Genomic DNA, 19,154 nt, shown 5'->3' with positions numbered 1-19,154 from the left:
TATTTTGCCCTTGACATGCTCTAAATACAGTAAGATAGTATTGTATGTTTGTAACCCAGTATTTTGTCCAATAACTGAGCATCTAACAGGCCCTTGGTAACTTTATTTTGACACTTATTTTCTAGACCAGCTTTCTTCAGTGCCCGAAGAGAAGGCAGCAGAATTACTTTTGGATATTGAATCTGTAATTACCTTTTATTGTAAATCACGTAACATTAAATATAGCACGTCCCTTAGCTGGATACACCTACTCAAACCGTTGGTGCGTCTTCAACTGCCACGCAGCGATTTATACAACTGCTTTTATGCTATCATGAATAAGTACATTCCCAGGTAAAATATGATTTAGTTATTACACTTTTAAAAATGAATAAAGGTCTAGTTTGTTTTGAACTAAAGTTGTTAGATTTATTTTTATGGTAAAGTAAAATGTTCAAATAATTTTTAAGGTTGTTTGAATCATAATTGTTATTTGACTTTATTTTTGTGGTTATAAACATTTTTTAAAGGATTCTTTAGTTAAGAATTTATGCAGGGGGCTTCCCTGGTGGCGCAGTGGTTGGGAATCCGCCTGCCAGTGCAGGGGACACGGGTTCGAGCCCTGGTCTGGGAGGATCCCACATGCCGCGGAGCAACTGAGCCCGTGAGCCACAACTACTGAGCTTGCGCATCTGGAGCCTGTGCTCCGCAACAAGAGAGGCCGCGACAGTGATAGGCCCGCGCACCGCGATGAAGAGTGGCCCCCGCTCGCCGCAACTGGAGAAAGCCCTCGCACAGAAACAAAGACCCAACACAGCCAAAAATAAATAAATAAATAAATTTATAAAAAAAAAAAAAAAGAATTTATGCAATGGAATATTACTCAGCCATAAAAAGGAACGAAATTGGGTCATTTGTAGAGATGTGGATGGACCTAGAGTCTGTCATACAGAGTGAAGTAAGTCAGAAAGAGAAAAACAAATATCATATATTAACGCATATATGTGGAATCTAGAAAAATGGTACAGATGAACCTATTTGCAGGGCAGGAATAGAGACACAGATGTAGAGAATGGGGGGTAAGGGGGAGTGGGATGAATTGGGAGATTTAGATTGACATATATACACTAACACGTGTAAAATAGGTAGCTAGTGGGAACCTGCTATATAGCACAGGGAGCTCAGCTCAGTGCTTTTAGATTGACATATACACATTAACGTGTAAAATAGATAGCTAGTGGGAACCTGCTGTATAGCGCAGGGAGCTCAACTTGGTGCTCTGTGATGACCTAGGTGGGTGCAGTGGGGGTGGGAGGGAGAGAGGTCCAAGAGGGAGGGGGTATATGTATACATATAGCTGATTCACTTCGTCATACAGCAGACGCTAACACAACATTGTAAAGCCATTATACTCCAATTTTTAAAAAAGTAATTTATGCTTCTAGGGTTTATATATGCTGTATAACTCTTCATACTTTTTTGATTTCTTTACTTATAAAAAAGTAACGTTATAGTTTCTAAGTAAAAAGTAAAATTTTTGGAGTGCTGCTACTTTAAATGAGGTGCTGGGGTTACAGCTTGGAATATAGTCCTAGAAATACAGGCGTTGAACAAGTAATTAGAAGTGTGCTGAGTGTCAGGAAGATGAAATATAGAGTGCTATGGGAATGTATAATGGGGGTGACCTGACTTGTCCTGGAGGTCAGGGAGGTCTCCTCTGGGAACGTGACACTTAAGTTGAGTCTAGACAGATGTGTAGGTCGTTGTGGGGGGCAGGGGGAGGGGGGTGGGTAGTAGCAGATGTGGCACTTACGAGGCCAGAAAGAGTTCTTATAGTTCTCAGTGCTGTGGATCAGGTAGTCAGGATTTTAGAGCCAAAAGGAACTTTTGACATAATCTAGACCAGTGGTTTGGCTGCACAGTGAACCTTTGATGCACATTGGAATCATTGGGGGGAGTTCTTAAAAATTCTGATGCCCGTTTACATACCTGACTAATTAAATCACATCTCTGAGGAGGACATCAGTGCGCTGATGTTCGTTGAGGTTTAGAGCTTCTCGGTTGATTGCAGTGTGCAGCTATTCTGGAGCTTGATAGTTAAATGGCTACCATTGTTTTCTGCTTTTCTGTGCGATAACACACTGTGTTAGGTGTAGGTCCTTTGTGTATTTTCTCATTTAAACAGTGACCACTGTAAGGTATGTATCTCTGATTTACAGCTGTAGGAACTGAGGCAAAGAAAGACATTAAATGATTTATTCAGGATTACACTTCTGCTGTATGACTGAGTCAGGATTTGAACCTAAGTTTGATTGGACACCTGTGCTTTAACTAATAAGGTTCTCCACCCTCGTTGCTTATTAGAATCAACTGAAGAACTTTTTTTTCTTTTTCTTTTATAGCTTAAAGTATCATTCACATATTACAAAATTCATCCTTTTAGTATGTACAATTCAGTGGTTTTTAGTATGCTCACAGAGTTGTGCAGCCATAGCCACAATCATTTTTAGAATGTTTCTGTCACCCCCAAAAGAAACCACAATACTCATTAGCAGTCAACTTTCCATTTTCCCCCAACACTCTCAGCCCTAGGCAACCACTAATCTTTCTCTATGGATTTGCCTATTCTGGAGATTTTATATAAATGGAATCATATAATATGTGGTCTTTTGTGACTACCTTCTTTTACTTAGTATAGTCTTTTAAGGATTCATCCATATTATGGCATATATCATTACTTATTTCTTTTTATTGCCAAGTAATATCTCATTGTATGCACAATATAAATAAAATACCACATTTTATTTACTCATGCAACAGTTGCTGGACATTTGGATTGTTTTCACTTTTTAGCTATTATGAATAATGCATTTGTGAACGTTTGTGTACAAGTTTTTATGTGGACATGTATTTCATTTCTTTTGGGTATATACCTAGGAGTGGAAATGTTGAATCATATGGTAAATCTTGTGTTTAACCTTTTGAGGAATTGCCAGACTTTTCTACAATAACTGCAACATTTAATATTCCCACCAGCAATGAATGAAGATCCCAGTTTCTATGCATCCTTGTCAACATTTTTTTTTTTTAATTATAGCCAGACTGAGTGTGAAGTGGTATCTCATTATGGTTTTGATTTGCATTTCCCTGACAGCTAATGATTTTCTGCATTTTTTCATGTGCTAAGCGACAGTTTGTATATCTTCTTTGGAGAAATGTCTGTTCAGCCAAAGAACTTTTAAAACATACTGGTCCTTGAAGTTTCAAATATAAATAGACCATGTAGAGCCATGTAGGGTTTTTTTTGTATTTGTTTTTGTTTTTGTTTTAACTCCCAGGTGATTCTAGTGTACTCTAGAGTGGAGAACCTCTGTGCTACCTGGAAGCGATAGTGCTTCGTGTTAGGAAAACAGACCCAGAGATGCCAGAATACAGGGCTAAGGTCATGGTAAAGCTGAGACTGGAATTCATATTTGGGAGTCATTCTGTTATACTAAGTCTCTCAACTGCTTATATTTTACCACCTCTCAGTGTAACAGAGCTAGTAATAGCAAGGGACATGATGTTCCAGCTTTATCTCTACAGAATGTTGGCGGTGGTAGTTACTAGTAGAGGGATTGGGGTTTACATTGAGCTGTGTAACATAACCGTCTGGTCAGGTTCCTCCGGTTACTGTTTCCATGAGTTCCACATGTAACACAATACTCCAGCCAGGGTCAGTGTTAATACCCCTGCATAGGGCCCAGCCCCACAAAATGTTGCTAGAACAGCTCCACTATAATATATCTTCTTATTACAGATTCAGATATAACATAGGTAGAACTCTATCAAGCACAGTGCTTTGCAGTGGAGAGTAACTTTGTAATACACAGCTATTAAATGAATAGATGCTGTTGCAATGGCTGACTGTCTGAGATGTTCCACTTTTTCTGAGGCAAACTAGGCAATTGTCCTTACAGTGTGTGTCCCTACTCTGCTTACAGCCTGTGTTTATGTGTTTTGTTTCAGCAGTCTATTGCCTTGCATATGTAGAGTGGGGAAAGTATTCAGACTAAGGAGGAGGTAATCTTGCCAATATGAATCTACTTCTGTCTTTGGGCATCTGAATTACCAATTTAGGGCTTTTTCTACAAAACTTCCCTGTTATCTGCAGTATTAGAAAATGGTAAATAGAGGGTCATACCAAATCCTGGCATTGACCTTAGAGCTTAGTTTTGTAGAAATTATTTTTCATTATTCCCATTGGAATAGCATTTTGAAACATTCTTTATCAATGCTTTTATGTTAAAACTGACATTCATTTCATTAACTTTTTTACATGAAGCCTTTTACCTTGTTTCAGTGTTTTTTTTTTTTTCCTTTGGCCATGCCCTGCAGCATGCGGGATCCTAGTTCCCCGGCCAGGGATCAAACCCCCGCCCCCTGCAGTGGAAGCGTGGAGTTTCAACCACTAGACTGCCAGGGAAGTCCTTCAGTTTTTTTATAGTTTGCTTTTTTTAGACTGTACATCTACCAGAATACCACTTGTTGAAATATTAAATTACATATGTGGAAGGGTAGTATGCATAATGGTTTAATGCCCAGTTTCTGTGTACAAGTCTTAGCTCCATCACTTCTTAGCTACATGACCTTGGATGGGCTGCTTGACCGCAGCTAAGCCTCATTTTTCTCATCTGTAAAGTGAAGATGATAATAGTATCTTTCATAGAGTTGCCTGTAAAGATAAAATGAGGTAACTTTGTAAAGTGTCTATTATAGTGTCTGGCACATGGTATTTCCTCAGTAAATACTGACTTTTATTATGATGGCCTGTGCTTTGAGCTGTTTAAATTTTTAATGATATATGAGACATAGGGGAACAAGGTAAGAAGTAGTACAGTTACTCAATAAGGTCAGTGTTTGGCACCTCCCAGGATTCACTCTGAACACCTGATACCCAGGCCACTTCAACAGCTTCTAAGGCTCTGGATCCACTATTTTGGAATGTTCATCTGTGGCCATTTCAGACTTGTACCTTTGCTGAAGGATTCCTAATTGAGTACATTAACTGTGGAGCTAACCTGAAGCCTTTCTAGGATTTTCTTATTTGGCAGGGAAGAAGGGAGCTGGACTTCCTCAGGACTCTCCAGATATCCTTTTGGGATCCAAAACTTATCAAAATAACCTAAGTGGTCCCACTGTTTTCATTGGTCCTTGTAGTCCTTTCTCCTGAGTGCTGCCTGGGTTCACCTGGAAAGACTCTGCCTAGAGTTGGCTGTAGACCTGATGTTTCTACAGACTTTCTTTCAGGTCAGGTATATTAGGTGTTAGCAAGAGAGGTCTGCCCGGTTGTATCAGGCAGGCTTGCTGTTGTCCGTGCTGTGGTGTTCAGATGTTCTGGAGTAGGGAGGGGAGGTGGGTATTGCAGGAGGATCGGTTACTGACATGATCATTTCTGACCTATTAATGCAAGAAACTTTGCTTCTTTTGTTTTTTAGGGATTGTTCCCTGAAGGGGAGACCATTTCATCTTTTCCGATTACTCATCCAGTACCATGAGCCAGAGCTTTGTTCTGTTCTTGATACAAAGAAAATTACTCCAGACTCCTATGCACTCAACTGGGTAATAAAGTGAAAGTAGGAACACTTAATGAAAAATAGCTTTCTATAAAACTATAGTTAGGTTTTTTTTTTCCCCCAAGGAAGAGAAAGAAAAGTACTAAATTATAGACTATTACTATTTAAACCAAAGGAGTAAAATTATTGGCACTTCAAAAATGATTTTTTTGCTCTTCACTTACATTAGTTTAAATTATTTAATATGAAGTTTAGCCTTTTGTTGTTTTACAAATATATGTAAATATATGTGATATGTTTACTTATGTATAATACATATATGTAATATATATAAATATATGATATGTATCAGTTCACTTTAAAACTGTGTGATTAAATTGTTGATAGTATGTATAAGAAATGATATCCAATGACAAGGAAAATAAGATTATCAAATGATTAATATAAAAGAATATAAAGTACAGCTCAGGGACTTTCCTGGTGGCGCAGTGGTTAAGAATCCACCTGCCAGTGCAGGGGACACGGGTTCGAGCCCTGGGCTGGGAAGATCCCACATGCCGCAGAGTGACTAAGCCCGTGCGCCACAACTACTGAGCCTGCGCCCTACAGGCCGCGAGGCACAACTACTGATCCCACACACCACAACTACTGAAGCCCGCGTGCCCTAGAGCCCATGCTCCACGACAAAAGAAACCACCGCAATGAGAAACCTGCACACCGCAACAAAGAGTAGCCCCCGCTCGCTGCAACTAGGAAAAGTCCGTGCGCAGCAATAAAGACCCAACACAGCCAAAAAAAAAAATAAATTAAAAAAATTTTTTAAAAAGTACATCTCAGTACTCTGTCATTCTATATTTGTATTTTTATTTTTTTTTAAATTTTATTTATTTTTGGCTGCATTGGGTCTTAATTGCTGCGCGCGAGCTTTCTCTAGTTGCGGTGAGCAGGGGCTACTCTTCCTTGTGGTGTGCGGGCTTCTCATTTCGGTGGCTTCTCTTATTGTAGAGAACTGGCTCTAGGCGCACGGGCTTCAGTAGTTGTGGCTCACGGGCTTAGTTGCTCTGCAGCATGTGGGATCTTCCTGGACCATGGCTCAAACCCGTGTCCCCTGCATTGGCAGGTGGATTCTTAACCACTGCACCACCAGGGAAGCCCTGTATTTGTATTTTTGAATGGGAAGTTTTATTATTCTAGGTTAGTGGTTCTCAAACCTTTTGGTCTCAGGACCTCTTACACTCAACATTTATTGAGGAGCCACGATTTATGTGGATTATGTTGGTTAGAAATTAAGTTTTAACCATTTATTATTTCATTTAGAAGTAGTGATAAATCCAATACATGTTAACATAAATAACCTATTTTTAAATGAAAATTAACTATTTTCCAAAAAGAAATTTAGAATAGTGACATTTTTTAATATTTTTGCAAATCTCAATATTTGGTTAGAGCACAGGCAGGTACATTCTCATATCTATTTCTCTATTGAATCTGTGATGATACCATATTTCGTGTAGCCTTTGGAAAATTCTGTTGTTCATTTGTGAGAGAATGAATGTGAAAAAGGCAAAATCTAAGTGTTATTATGAAAATAGCTTTGACATCACAAATCCCCTGTAAATACTCTTGGGGACTTCCAAGGCTCCTCAGACCATACTTCGAGAACTGCTCTTCTAGGGTTACTTGAAGATCTTTCTAAAACAGTGATTGGGTTCTAGAAGAATATACGTATATTCAAAAACTGTAATGTATTCCTTGATCATGTCTTACCTAGCTTTTCTTCAGGAAGGATTCCATTTCTGCCACTTATTAACCGTGTGATTTAATACACTTAGCCTCTGAGCTTCGATTTCTTCATCTGTAAAATGGAACTAATAATAGTACCTATCTCAGAAGGTGATGAGATGAGTAATCAGGAAATTGTGACTAGAGAATCGCAACTGGTTTCAGCCCTGGCATACTAAATCTCATACTGCAGCAGCCTATTCTTTCATTCCCTCTCGGCTGCAGTCTTCTCACTTTGAGTAAAAATAATAAAATTGTAGTTTCTCTGAGATTCATATGTTGCTATTAAATCTACTTATTTGTGTTGAAGTAAGAAACTTTCTTTAAGCATTCTGATACGTTAATAGAGATCTCTCTCGTCACATCATGCCTGGGAAATGCCATTTCTGTGACCAGAACTCTGAAGTAGTACTCAGTGCTGCTAGCAGATTTTAACTGATTACTGAAACTACCAGTTTCACTTTGTCAATGCCCCAAGTAGTTCATTCTTGCTACTAGTATCATGTCTATGGAATGGATTCTTTTTTTTTTTTTTCAATCATGAGATGAAACAAAACGAATTCCTAAACTTTGAGAACTCATAACTATGAATGATGCAGTGGTAGCTTTAGTTTAGCTAACTGAATTTAATGATGACCATATCTTGCTATTCTGTTTGTATTTGCATCTTCTGTATTTGTAATAGTAATTTTTAAACAGTTACAGAAAACATTAGAAGCATTATGTACTTTAAAAGCTTTGTGGTCAACTGTAATAGCAGTTACATCAGCTTTGGAGTGTCAGGCTTTTTCTAGCCCAAACATCACCATTTACTAGCTCTGTGATGTTAGGAAGGTTATTTAATAGACATCTGTTTTCTTACCTATAATATGGGGAGGAAAATGTCTATTTTGAAGGACTGTTGTGAGAATATTTAGAATAAGAGATACTTAATAAAAGATACGTGGCAGTAATTTAGTACTTGGCACAAAATATTCACTCAATGTATGTGTTCTCGTTAGCTCCCCTTAGCCATTAAGAATGTTTGAAATTTAACTTCTAGACGGAATTGTTTCTGTATCTAATAAAAATGGAATAATCTAAAAATATCACTGAAGTTATGCAATTTAAAACACAGTTGGGCTCTAGAGGAACTTACACATTAACAATTCTTTTATTTGAAGTAGAAAACCATAGAGCTCCTGAAACGTTTTGAGGGACATGAATGTTGTCTCATCTGTTTCAAATGATGTACAACTAAGATTGGGGAACAATTTGCCTTTAAATTGTCCTTAAAATTTCATTTGATGCTCGTAACTCAAATTACCATGCTTGATCCTCACAGTTACCTTGCAAGTTAAGTACTATAATAGTTACCCTTACAGAGCTCGTGGGTAATTATGCTAGTTATTATGCTGTGGCAGATATGTGCTAGTTACTGTATATATCCTAGGTTAGTTGTCTTTCTCTTTACCGCAACAGTGGTAGAGGATGGGTAGTAGTATTCCTTTTTTTTTTTTTTTTTTTTAAAAACAGGAGTAGAAATGGAAGCTCTAGAGGTTAAGTGACATACCCTAAGTCATACAGCTAGTAAGTGGCTTCATTGTGCCTTGAATCCACATGTTCTGCCTTTGGATTACATACAGTAAAGTTAAGGTACAAGTTAAATATCAAGTACAGACAGTTTCATATAATGTTACGCATTTGCCTGAATACTTTTAAAAGAACAAGTCGTTGCCAGTGGTTTATATCTCTCATTTCATTTCCTGATTACAGCTTGGAAGTCTTTTTTCCTGTTACTGTTCCATTGAAGTCACTCAGGCAATATGGGATGGATATCTACAACAAGCAGATCCATTTTTTATTTATTTCTTAATGTTAATAATCCTTGTTAATGCAAAGTAAGTATCAAGTTGGCTAGATTTTTTCCTCTCTGTTCTCAGGGTGCTCTGTTAATATTTAACTCAAATTCATTTGATTCTCTTTTTACAGAGAAGTCATTTTAGCACAGGAGTCTGACAGCAAAGAAGAAGTTATCCGTAAGTATTATTTAATGTGGAGAAAGCATTTCAAGTCAGTTTTCTGAAACTCAGTTTCCTCATCTATAAATTTAGAAGATTACTCTAGAAGAGCTCTGAGGTTCCATTCAACTCTTACACACTCTCCAGGTACAGACCTTAAAGACCCTTGCCCCTGATTTGCCACCCTCATTCATTCCTTCTATGTGTTTTTCCCTCTTTCAATTCTTTTCCATATACTCTTTCTTTGGTTTCATTGTTCAGATAAACTGCCCTCCTCCCACTCTCCTCTTCCCTTCCTTCTTCCTTAGTTTGCCTTTGAATACTCAGCTCTTACAAGTATATCCATTGTTGAAGTCTTGGTTCTTCGTTTGGGTTCTCCCCCACTCTAGCTCCCACACAGATTTAGTTACTTCCTCTCTATAGTGCCTGGCACTTTGTACTGTCTGTGTTACAGTGTTTATCTCACTATGTTATAATGATTTATCGTCACATTTCTCAAACCAGGCAAAGTTCCTTAAGTCAAGAACCATTTCTTGGTCATTTTTTATTTCCAGGGGCCCTGACATTTATTATGTGTTCATTGAATAAATCACACTATTCCAATCGAGGCTAATGAATTTGATTTGATTGCCAGACACCATCATTCACTAAGAGCAGAACTGTATTAACAGTTTCAGTTCCTTTGGGGAAAATCCACTTCTCAAGCAGTTTTCAGTGCATCACTGTTGAGATTCCATTTATGTAGTTAAAATGTTAAAGATAAACCAACTTTGATATGTAAATAATGTTCATTACTGTATTTTTCACAAACAAAAAAACTTTTTAATATTATAATATATTTGTAATCGTATTTCAGAGTTCTTGGAAAATACTCCATCCAGTTTGAATCTAGAAGATATAGAAGACCTTTTCTCTCTGGCTCAGTATTATTGCAGTAAAACACCAGCTTCATTTAGGAAGGTATCAGACAAGAAATCACCTACTTCAGTATTTCACATTTTGTGCATTGTTTTATGTTTATGTTGTATTCACTTCAGTTAAAATACTCTAGGTTGTCCTTCTTTTCTTTTTATGTGTTACAGTTTTGTGTGATTTTTTTCACTGTAAATACTCTCCCTAATGGAGGAACAGACATTAAAAAAGATACTATAGAAATATGCTAGGAACCATTTCACCTGTACTCTGATTATTATTTCTGATCATGAGACTATTGACTATAAGGTATTTCTTAAATTAATGCTTCCTTGACTTTAAAAAATGTAAATATTACAAAAATCTGATGGAGGATATATAATTATGCCTTCTTTATCTGGAGTTTAGCTTTGCACAACTTTAATGTTGCTGAGCTGTCTTTTAAACAAAAAAGGGTCACTTAGGGCTTCCCTGATGGCGCAGTGGTTGAGAATCTGCCTGCTAATGCAGGGGACACGGGTTCGAGCCCTGGTCTGGGAAGATCCCACATGCCACGGAGCAGCTGGGCCCGTGAGCCACAACTACTGAGCCTGCGCGTCTGGAGCCTGTGCCCCGCAACGGGAGGGGCCGCGATAGTGAAAGGCCCGCGCACCGCGATGAAGAGCGGTCCCCGCACCGCGATGAAGAGTGGCCCCCACTTGCCGTAACCAGAGAAAGCCCTCGCACGAACCGAAGACCCAACACAGCCAAAAATAAATAAATAAATAAATAAAGTAGCTATAAAATTAAAAAAAAAAAAAAAGGGTCACTTAGCTCCATAGAGACCTAGAACCTTTCTCAGATCAGACAAGTGCTTTCAAGAGAAAGAACACCAGATTAGAAGCCCAAGTGCTGTGAGCTCCTAGAAAGTAAAACTCTAAGAAGCAAAAGCTAGTAACGGGGAGGCACAGGAGTACCACTTATAAACAATTTGTGACCTCAGGTGCTCATGAGAGCATTATTGTCTTTTTTTTTTTTTTAAGGCATTCTACCATCATAATTGCTAGTTGGAAGTTATCGTGTCACTGAAACATTAAGATGAGATTAAATTATGTTCAATATAGTGTGTTCAGGAGGCAGATAAGGGAAACCTTGTAAGAACATTTCCCTCAAAACTAATTAATTACAAAAGAGATCTATTTCTAGGGACTAGTTTCAGCTATTTTAATAATTGCCTTATGTAGATCACCTCATTTCCCAACAGTGTTGACTAAGTTAGATGGTGGGGTAGTGGTTATGATACTGGATGAAAAAGAAGTCTTATCCTTTTCTTTCCAGTCTTTTAAGAGAATAGCTTTTATTCTTCAGACATAAATAATCTGCACTAGCAGTTGCTAATTAGAGCAGGTTTTAGCAGCATATTACACAATTTATGCCATGTTTTTGTTTTTATTTTATTAAAATATAAAAAGTTGCGAGTAACCATTTAAAAATTTACTATTTAAATATAGGTGATAGTGTAGAAAATAGCTGTGTAGAATGTGTTATTTTTTCTTAGTCTTTCATTTTGTGTGAAATCTAATGGGGACTTTGTATGTAGACTTTTTGTAGCTTTTAGCCTGTAAGATATGAGAGGATATGTTAAATCACATGACTCAAAGATGTTATGTAATTATTTTACCTTTTGTCTTGGTCTATTGAGAATAGTTTTAGGAAGAAAGTTTGATTTTATTTTTTCTGCATAAGGTTTCAAACATTCCTCTTCACACAGGATAATCACCATCTCTTTGGTAGTACTTTGTTGGGAATTAAGGATGACGATGCAGATTTGAGTCAGGCACTTTGTCTGGCCATCTCCGTGTCAGAGATCCTTCAAGCAAATCAGCTTCAAGGGGTAAGTAAAAAAAACCCCACTGTTTATCAGAAGACTATCCCCTTTAAATGCAAGGAATCAACATTTCCTCCCTGTTTGTTGATTCTCACAAAATTAATTTACTATAACAATGTAGTTGTTTTGCTTTTTTTGAATGATTAATGTGTTAGATCTTCTGTCCATATGCTCATTTTTAAACTGCCAGCTTGCGTGGTATTTGTCAACAACTAACTATTTTTGACACCAATTTTTGTAAGTTGCCAAATCTTTTTTCATATTTTAGCAAAGCAACTAAATGTTATATAAAGTACTTAAAAGGGTGGATTTAGCATTTAACAGTTAAATTCTGGATACTTATACAGCTAATTGAATTACATGGTTTAATGCCAAAAGGCATGTTACAAAGGAGAACTGAGTATACCATGATTTTCTGTCTATTGCTGTCTTCATGAAAATCTTTTTACTAATAGTGCAACAGTTAACCGTGTGTGTGTGTTTGGAAGGTGGGATGTATTTCGAAGATGGAGAGAAGAGGAACGGACGTAGAAAGGCAGGCCTTTTACAGTAGATCTTTTTAAAACAAGCATTTCACATATTTTTCTTACTAGAACTATTACTTAAAAACAAATCAAAATATGTAATCTAGTTTAAAGAGACCCATGTGACTTCTTCAGTTCAGACTGGCACTGGAGAACCTCCTCTCACCCGCAAAAGACATTTATTTAATCCTTATGTGAATTGCATTGTTGATAAGTGTGTGGGCTTATTTTCAGAAACAGGAATTGTATCTACATCTGTGTTTATTTTCAGAAACAGGAATTGTATCTACATCTGTGTTTATAACTATATAGTGTTTTTAAAAGTGTTTAACATGATATACATTAAATTATTAAATTCCAGTATAATTAGTTTTATAGCTCAAACTAACATTCTTCTGCTACGTATTTTAAGACTTTCTAGTCAAGAACGGTATATACAGAGTATTTTAACTATTTAAAATGAATAAAACTATTTAAGATCTTGAGGTTATTTTCTTGAGTCTGTATGGGTCCTCCTATGTGAGATCCATTTCTAATCTATCTGTTTCCCCTTCTTTGGTTAATTGTTAATATTATATTGTGTAAAATGTGACCCTCATGGCAAATTTTATTTTGTCAAATGTTTCCCTTTTAGGAAGGAGTCCGGTTCTTTGTGGTGGATTGCCGTCCTGCAGAACAGTATAATGCTGGGCATTTATCAACTGCTTTCCACTTAGATTCAGATCTGGTTAGTATAAATGCTGATTAAAAATTTTTAAGAAGTAAGAGAAGAAATGGATTTCTTTTCTTTAGCCCATAAATAAATATACATGTACCAGATTGGGGATGTTTTTCTTTCTGCTTAAGGAGGGAGTCTCTGCCCTTATAAAAGTGTTGCCTCAGGTTTCCTTTTCACCTAGGACACCCTTTTGGCATCATAAAGGGTAGATGAAAGCACTGTTAACTATGGCTTACTGTTGCTTACCATTGTTATGTCAGTAAATTCTATACTTCTTACTGTGAGCTACCTGATGTAGCACTCAGCATAGTGTCTTGCACTTAGTAAGTACTCTGAATATTAGCTCTTCTTATGATTGGGTAATTAGTCTATAAGCCTTTTTTTCCATCATGAGTACTTATGCATATAATAAAGTAATATTTAATAAGGGTGGTGTCTGGTGTATAGGGGCTCAGTTGTTCACATTGCTGTCCTAGGGTCACTTGAATTGAAGGACTAGATGAAGTAGATAATTAAGTATTGTCAGAGATGCTTAGAGCATTTGGTAGGACTGGGACTGACATCATTTAAGCCTTTCTGGGGTTATTAGAGCCTCAGGGATGGAGAAGGCAGAAAGAGGAATAACTTCTTTTGCTGACCATTCTATCTGCCCTTCTTCCCAACTTGTCTGAAAAAGTTGACGCTGAAGCTGAAAGGGCATGTTGAAAGGTCTAGGTGGTGTCAAGAGGAAACTCATGGAAAATGGAGGTAAAACAACCCAGAGAGTTTGGGGTGCTATAGGTGAAGAAGGCAATCCTAGCTTGTTTGCATCCTAAAAGTGAACTCTGTGCCTTTCTCTTCCTTGATTCATCTAGGAAGACCTAAATGGTCCTTCTTTTATGCTTATTTTTAAAATTTATTCATCATTAATAACTTGATTATTCTTAAAAAACTCAAAGAATGTCTCCAGAATTGACAGTTACTCTCAGTTTGTTTAATCATCCAGACCTTTAATATGTATTTACATATTTCTTATTCACTTTTTTTTTTCCACTTGATTTTTCACTTAACAGTTCACTCGTATTTTCACTTAACAGTTTTTTGGCGATCTTTTCATTTTAGTACATTGTTTTTAATGGCTGTATAGTGGTCCATGGTACAGATATACCATAATTTATTGCCTGATTGATGTACATTTACAATGTTTTCAGTTTTCTTGTAATAAAACAATGCTATAGTTAACATCCTTATATATATTTTGTGGACTTGTGCAAATATTTCTGTAAAATAGACCCCTAAAAGTAAAATTGTTGGGTTGAGAGTTGTGGGCATATACAATATTACTAGAATCTGCCGTATTGCCCTTTAGAAAGGCTGAATCAACTGATACTTTACAACTCTAAGTGAGAATGATTGTTTCATACCATCAGCATTATTGGACATTACCAATTTTTTATTTTACAAGAATGATGGTCATTCCTGTGGTCATTACTAGTGATGTTGTGCATATTTTTTCAAGTGTGCTGTTAATTTGTATTTTTTTTATCAATGCAAATTGCTTTTCTGTGGTTTGTCCATTTTTCTATTGGATTTTCACTGTGCTTTTTATGAACAGTTTTTTGAACAAATTTTTGTATTTATTGGCATACTTGTTTTCTTGAGGGTAGGAAATTAATTTTTTCATCCTCGTATCTCTAGTATCTAGAGTAGTGCTGATGAATAAATGGCTTCTACTATTTCTGACTGTCCTCTAAGAAATTCATGGTTTGCCATGTAAGTGGAAACAAAAATGTAGCTTGTTTCGATATATTGTTTTTGTCATGGACCCTTCCACTCATTGTTAAACTTTTCTTGTCATGATACCTAAAGACACTGAAGCTTAGAAAACAAACAACAAAAACAATTTTTTTTGTCTAGTAAAGTGTTTTCTTTGCATAATTTAATCTTTCTGTGAATTTTCAGCTTTTGTTTTCTGATGTATTATAGGTACATTTATACACATTTCTTTTATCTCAGGGATTTTATTTATAAGAACCTTTGTTTGGGGAATTCCCTGGTAGTCCAGTGGTTAAGACTCTGCACGTCCATTGCTGAGGGCCTGGGTTTGATCCCTGGCGGGGGGAGTAAGATCCCACAAACTGCATGGCGTGACCAAAACAAACAAAAAAAGGCTTTATTTTCATGGTGGCAATTTAAATATTGGTTTTTTTTTCCGCCCTGGGAAAATATTTTGTTTGCAAATGTATAAGAAACACAGGCTTGCCACATTAAAAAAATTTTTAATTGTCTAGATGCTCCAGAATCCGTCTGAGTTTGCACAGTCAGTAAAATCCCTGCTGGAAGCACAGAAGCAGTCCATTGAGTCTGGCTCCATCGCTGGTGGGGAGCACCTCTGTTTCATGGGCAGTGGCAGAGAGGAAGAAGACATGTATATGAACATGGTCCTGGCACACTTTTTACAGGTATGCCAACAGATTATTTCAGTTTTCCTTGGTTACTGCTATCATCTTTAAGAAATTCTCCTAGGTAATTTTGTGCTGTTGTCTACCTTGTCAAATTTATCTGTATTTTTTTTTTTTAACACATTATTGGTTTTGTGTCTTGCCAACAAAGGTCCTCTCCCCCAGATTTTTCTTGCATGCTTATGTGTTATATTTTTATGTTTAAATCTTGGCCCATCTGGAATTATTTTTGTGTAAGAAGTGAGGTAGGAATCAAAAAAAATTTTTTCCCCAAATAGCTAACCAGTTGTGCTGTCAATTTGAAATACTACCTTTTTAATATACTGAATTCCTCAATGAATCAGGGTCTATTTCTGGATTATTCTTTTGCATTGTTCTGTATGCCTATTCATGCCTCAGAACTTTTTACAGTTGCTGTATAATTCATTTTAATATCTTCACTTTGAAATTGAATAAATGTACATGTATATGTATTCATGACACTTAGCCACCTTTCCTTTTTGTGTTTAAATGTTGTCTTCAGCACAACTAATTTGTATCAGCGATTTTATGCAACCTGTCCCCTCTACCTTTTCTACAAAGCCTCACTCAGTGATGGCTCTTTCTTTATAAAAATGGTTGTTTATTAGGTATTCTTTGGTAGTTTATACATTAAAGTCCTCATTTTGTGTGGCCCTGAACTATGGAATCAGGAAGATGATAGGCATGCTGTTACACAAGCCACTCAATTTACATCCACTTTACTGGGAATCTGGTTTGAGAAAATTAGTCTAAAGCAGGGGTCCCCAACTCCCGGGCAATGGACGGATACCAGTCGGTGGCCTGTTAGGAACTGGGCCGCAGAGCAGGAGGTGAGCAGCGGGCGAGCCAGTGAAGCTTCATCTGTATTTACAGCCGCTCCCCATCGCTCCCATTACCGCCTGAGCTCCGCCTCCTGTCAGATCAGCGGCAGCATTACATTCTCATAGGAGCACAAACCCTATGTGAACTGCGCATGCAAGGGATCTAGGTTGCGTGCTCCTTATGAGAATCTAATGCCTGGTGATCTGAGGTGCAGCTGAGGCGGTCCCACCATCCCCAGATGGGTCCATCTAGTTGCAGGAAAACAAGCTCCGGGCTCCCACTGATTCTGCATTATGGTGAGTTATATAATTATTTCATTATATATTACAATGTAATAATAATAGAAATAAAGTGCACAATGAATATAATGTGCTTGAGTCATTCTGAAATCATCCCCCACCCCACCCCCCATCCGTGGAAAAATTGTCTTCCACAAAACTGGTCCCAAGAAAGACTGGGGACCGCTGGTCTAAAGGACAATCCTTGAAAGACAAAATCAGAGAAGGAGCAGGGTATTTGGGAGAGGGATTGTAAGATAAAGTTATGCTTTACTGGGGGAAAGATTTTAGAAGTTTATACAGAATAACAAAAATAGGTTCTCAAACTCATTTTACTTATAAATTTAATTGACCTATTCTAAAAATGGCCTGGTATAGGGTGTATATTATGAAGGGTGTCAGATGGCAAGAATTTGGAATATTGTGGACTTCTTTTAATAATTCGAGTTCTTAATGTGGTTTTAGAAATTCCCCCCCCCCCCAGTTTTTATCGTGGAAAATTTCAAACAAATCCACAAGTAGGGAGAATTGAACTCTATAAATTGTAAAGACATAACCACATTATCACTATTACACTTTATTATAAAAAAAAGTAACGAGTGTTCAAGTTTCCATGGTTTTCTCAGGATCTAAAACAAGACATTGCACTCTGGTTGGTATCTTTTAAGTCTCTTTTAATTTATAGGTTCCCTTTCCTAATTTTTTTCCTTGTATATATTTGTTTGGAAAAACTGGTTACTTTGTCTTATATTTTCCCACAATCTGGATTTTGCTGATTGCATTCACACTGTGTTGTTTATCAGGTTCTATCCCTGGTATTTCCTGTAAACTGGTAATTAGACCTAGGGACTTGTTAGATTACTTTTGGGGGTGGGAGGGATAGGAAGTCTTGGGTAGTGTGTACTTCCTCAGGAGGTAAATACTGCCCAGATATCTTTCTTTTTTGTGTCCTTGTTTGTTTATGATTGCTTAGATTCATTAATTTTTAGTAGTTTGTAAAATGTCAACATTCTGTCATTTCTTCATAATTAGCTGTAGTATTTGCTTTTGTATTTCCTTTTTATAAAAGACCCAAAATATTTTTGCAAGCTTTTAAAAACCATTCTAGTAACATCCGAAAATACAGTGTAACTGATTTTGGTTTGACTCTGTATTGCACTGTTGGGACTATAATACAAGTAAAATCACAGTCTCGTTAGTAGCCATGAAGTTGTCCCCTTCTTCCCACTCAAGCACCAGACCTTACAGTACACAAGATAAATGTATGTACTTCTCTGTGCCAAAGTCCAAAATGTCAAAGAAAAAATCCAGAAATTTAGTATATAACCTTATATTACATTTGTCAATGCTTATAGAACTAACAGAAGTTTTATAGAATTTTTAAAAAATCTATTCATTTTATTAATTTATTTTTGACTGCGTTGGGTCTTCATTGCTGCACGCAGGTTTTCTCTAGTTGCGGCGAGTGGGGGCTACTCTTCGTTGCGGTTCGCGGGCTTCTCATTGCGGTGGCTTCTCTTGTTGCAGAGCACGGGCTCTAGAGCGCAGACTCAGTAGTTGTGGCACATGGACTTCGTTACTCCGTGGCATGTGGGATCTTCCTGGACCAGGGCTGGAACCCATGCCCCCTGCATTGGCAGGCGGATTCTTAACCACTGAGCCACCAGGGAAGCCCCCAGAAGTTTTAATTAAATTGCATTTGGGAATAATTTTAAATTTTATTTTCCATTTCAGAAAAACAAAGAATATGTGAGCATTGCCAGTGGAGGATTTATGGGTAAGGTTTTAATTTATTAATCCCTTTGTCCCTACTTTTCAGAGGAAATTATACTATCACTGGAGCTGATTTAGAATGACCAAATTAGTTAATGGGTACACTTTCTCTTCAGTCATTCACTGTTTTCAGAAAAGGCAAGGCCAGCAGGACATATAGATAAAGACAAACACAATAGACAATTGCAATGAGTGAATATATAGTGGAAGACTATTAAAGTGGATGTGTATTAATTAGCTTGTGTTTGTAGAAAATGTTTTTGTAAAGATGGGTGAAAAACTGCCCCACATGATTTGTTTCTATGGAGAAGGAAGGATACATAGGACTGGGAAACAAGAGTAGGAGGAATAATTTTCACTGTATACTCTTTGTGCTATTTGCTTTTTTGTTTGCTCTGTTTTCATTTTATTTTTGAACTACATGAGAGTATTAGCTGCTGAAAAAATGTTGACTGAATAGAATAAAACAAATAAGTTGATAT

General features: G+C 37.0%; 1 protein-coding gene across 2 annotated transcripts in view; it reads left to right on the top strand.

The window, feature by feature from the left end:
- Nucleotides 1-19,154, top strand: part of TBC1D23 (TBC1 domain family member 23) — a 63,375-nt gene that overhangs the window by 27,434 nt on the left and 16,787 nt on the right. For both annotated transcript variants that reach the window (XM_007164033.3, XM_007164031.3), the window contains exons 4-12: nt 126-333; nt 5,457-5,580; nt 9,072-9,196; nt 9,288-9,334; nt 10,173-10,276; nt 11,979-12,101; nt 13,254-13,346; nt 15,608-15,778; nt 18,634-18,676. In XM_007164033.3, coding sequence (XP_007164095.2) covers nt 126-333; nt 5,457-5,580; nt 9,072-9,196; nt 9,288-9,334; nt 10,173-10,276; nt 11,979-12,101; nt 13,254-13,346; nt 15,608-15,778; nt 18,634-18,676 — 1,038 coding nt within the window. The remainder of the gene's footprint in view (nt 1-125; nt 334-5,456; nt 5,581-9,071; nt 9,197-9,287; nt 9,335-10,172; nt 10,277-11,978; nt 12,102-13,253; nt 13,347-15,607; nt 15,779-18,633; nt 18,677-19,154) is intronic.

This window comes from Balaenoptera acutorostrata, chromosome 4 (genome assembly GCF_949987535.1).
Source record: "Balaenoptera acutorostrata chromosome 4, mBalAcu1.1, whole genome shotgun sequence".
NCBI classification, from domain to species: Eukaryota; Metazoa; Chordata; class Mammalia; order Artiodactyla; family Balaenopteridae; genus Balaenoptera; species Balaenoptera acutorostrata.
The sequence above is the reverse complement of the archived record's forward strand: the minus strand, read 5'-3'. Positions and strand labels throughout refer to the sequence as shown.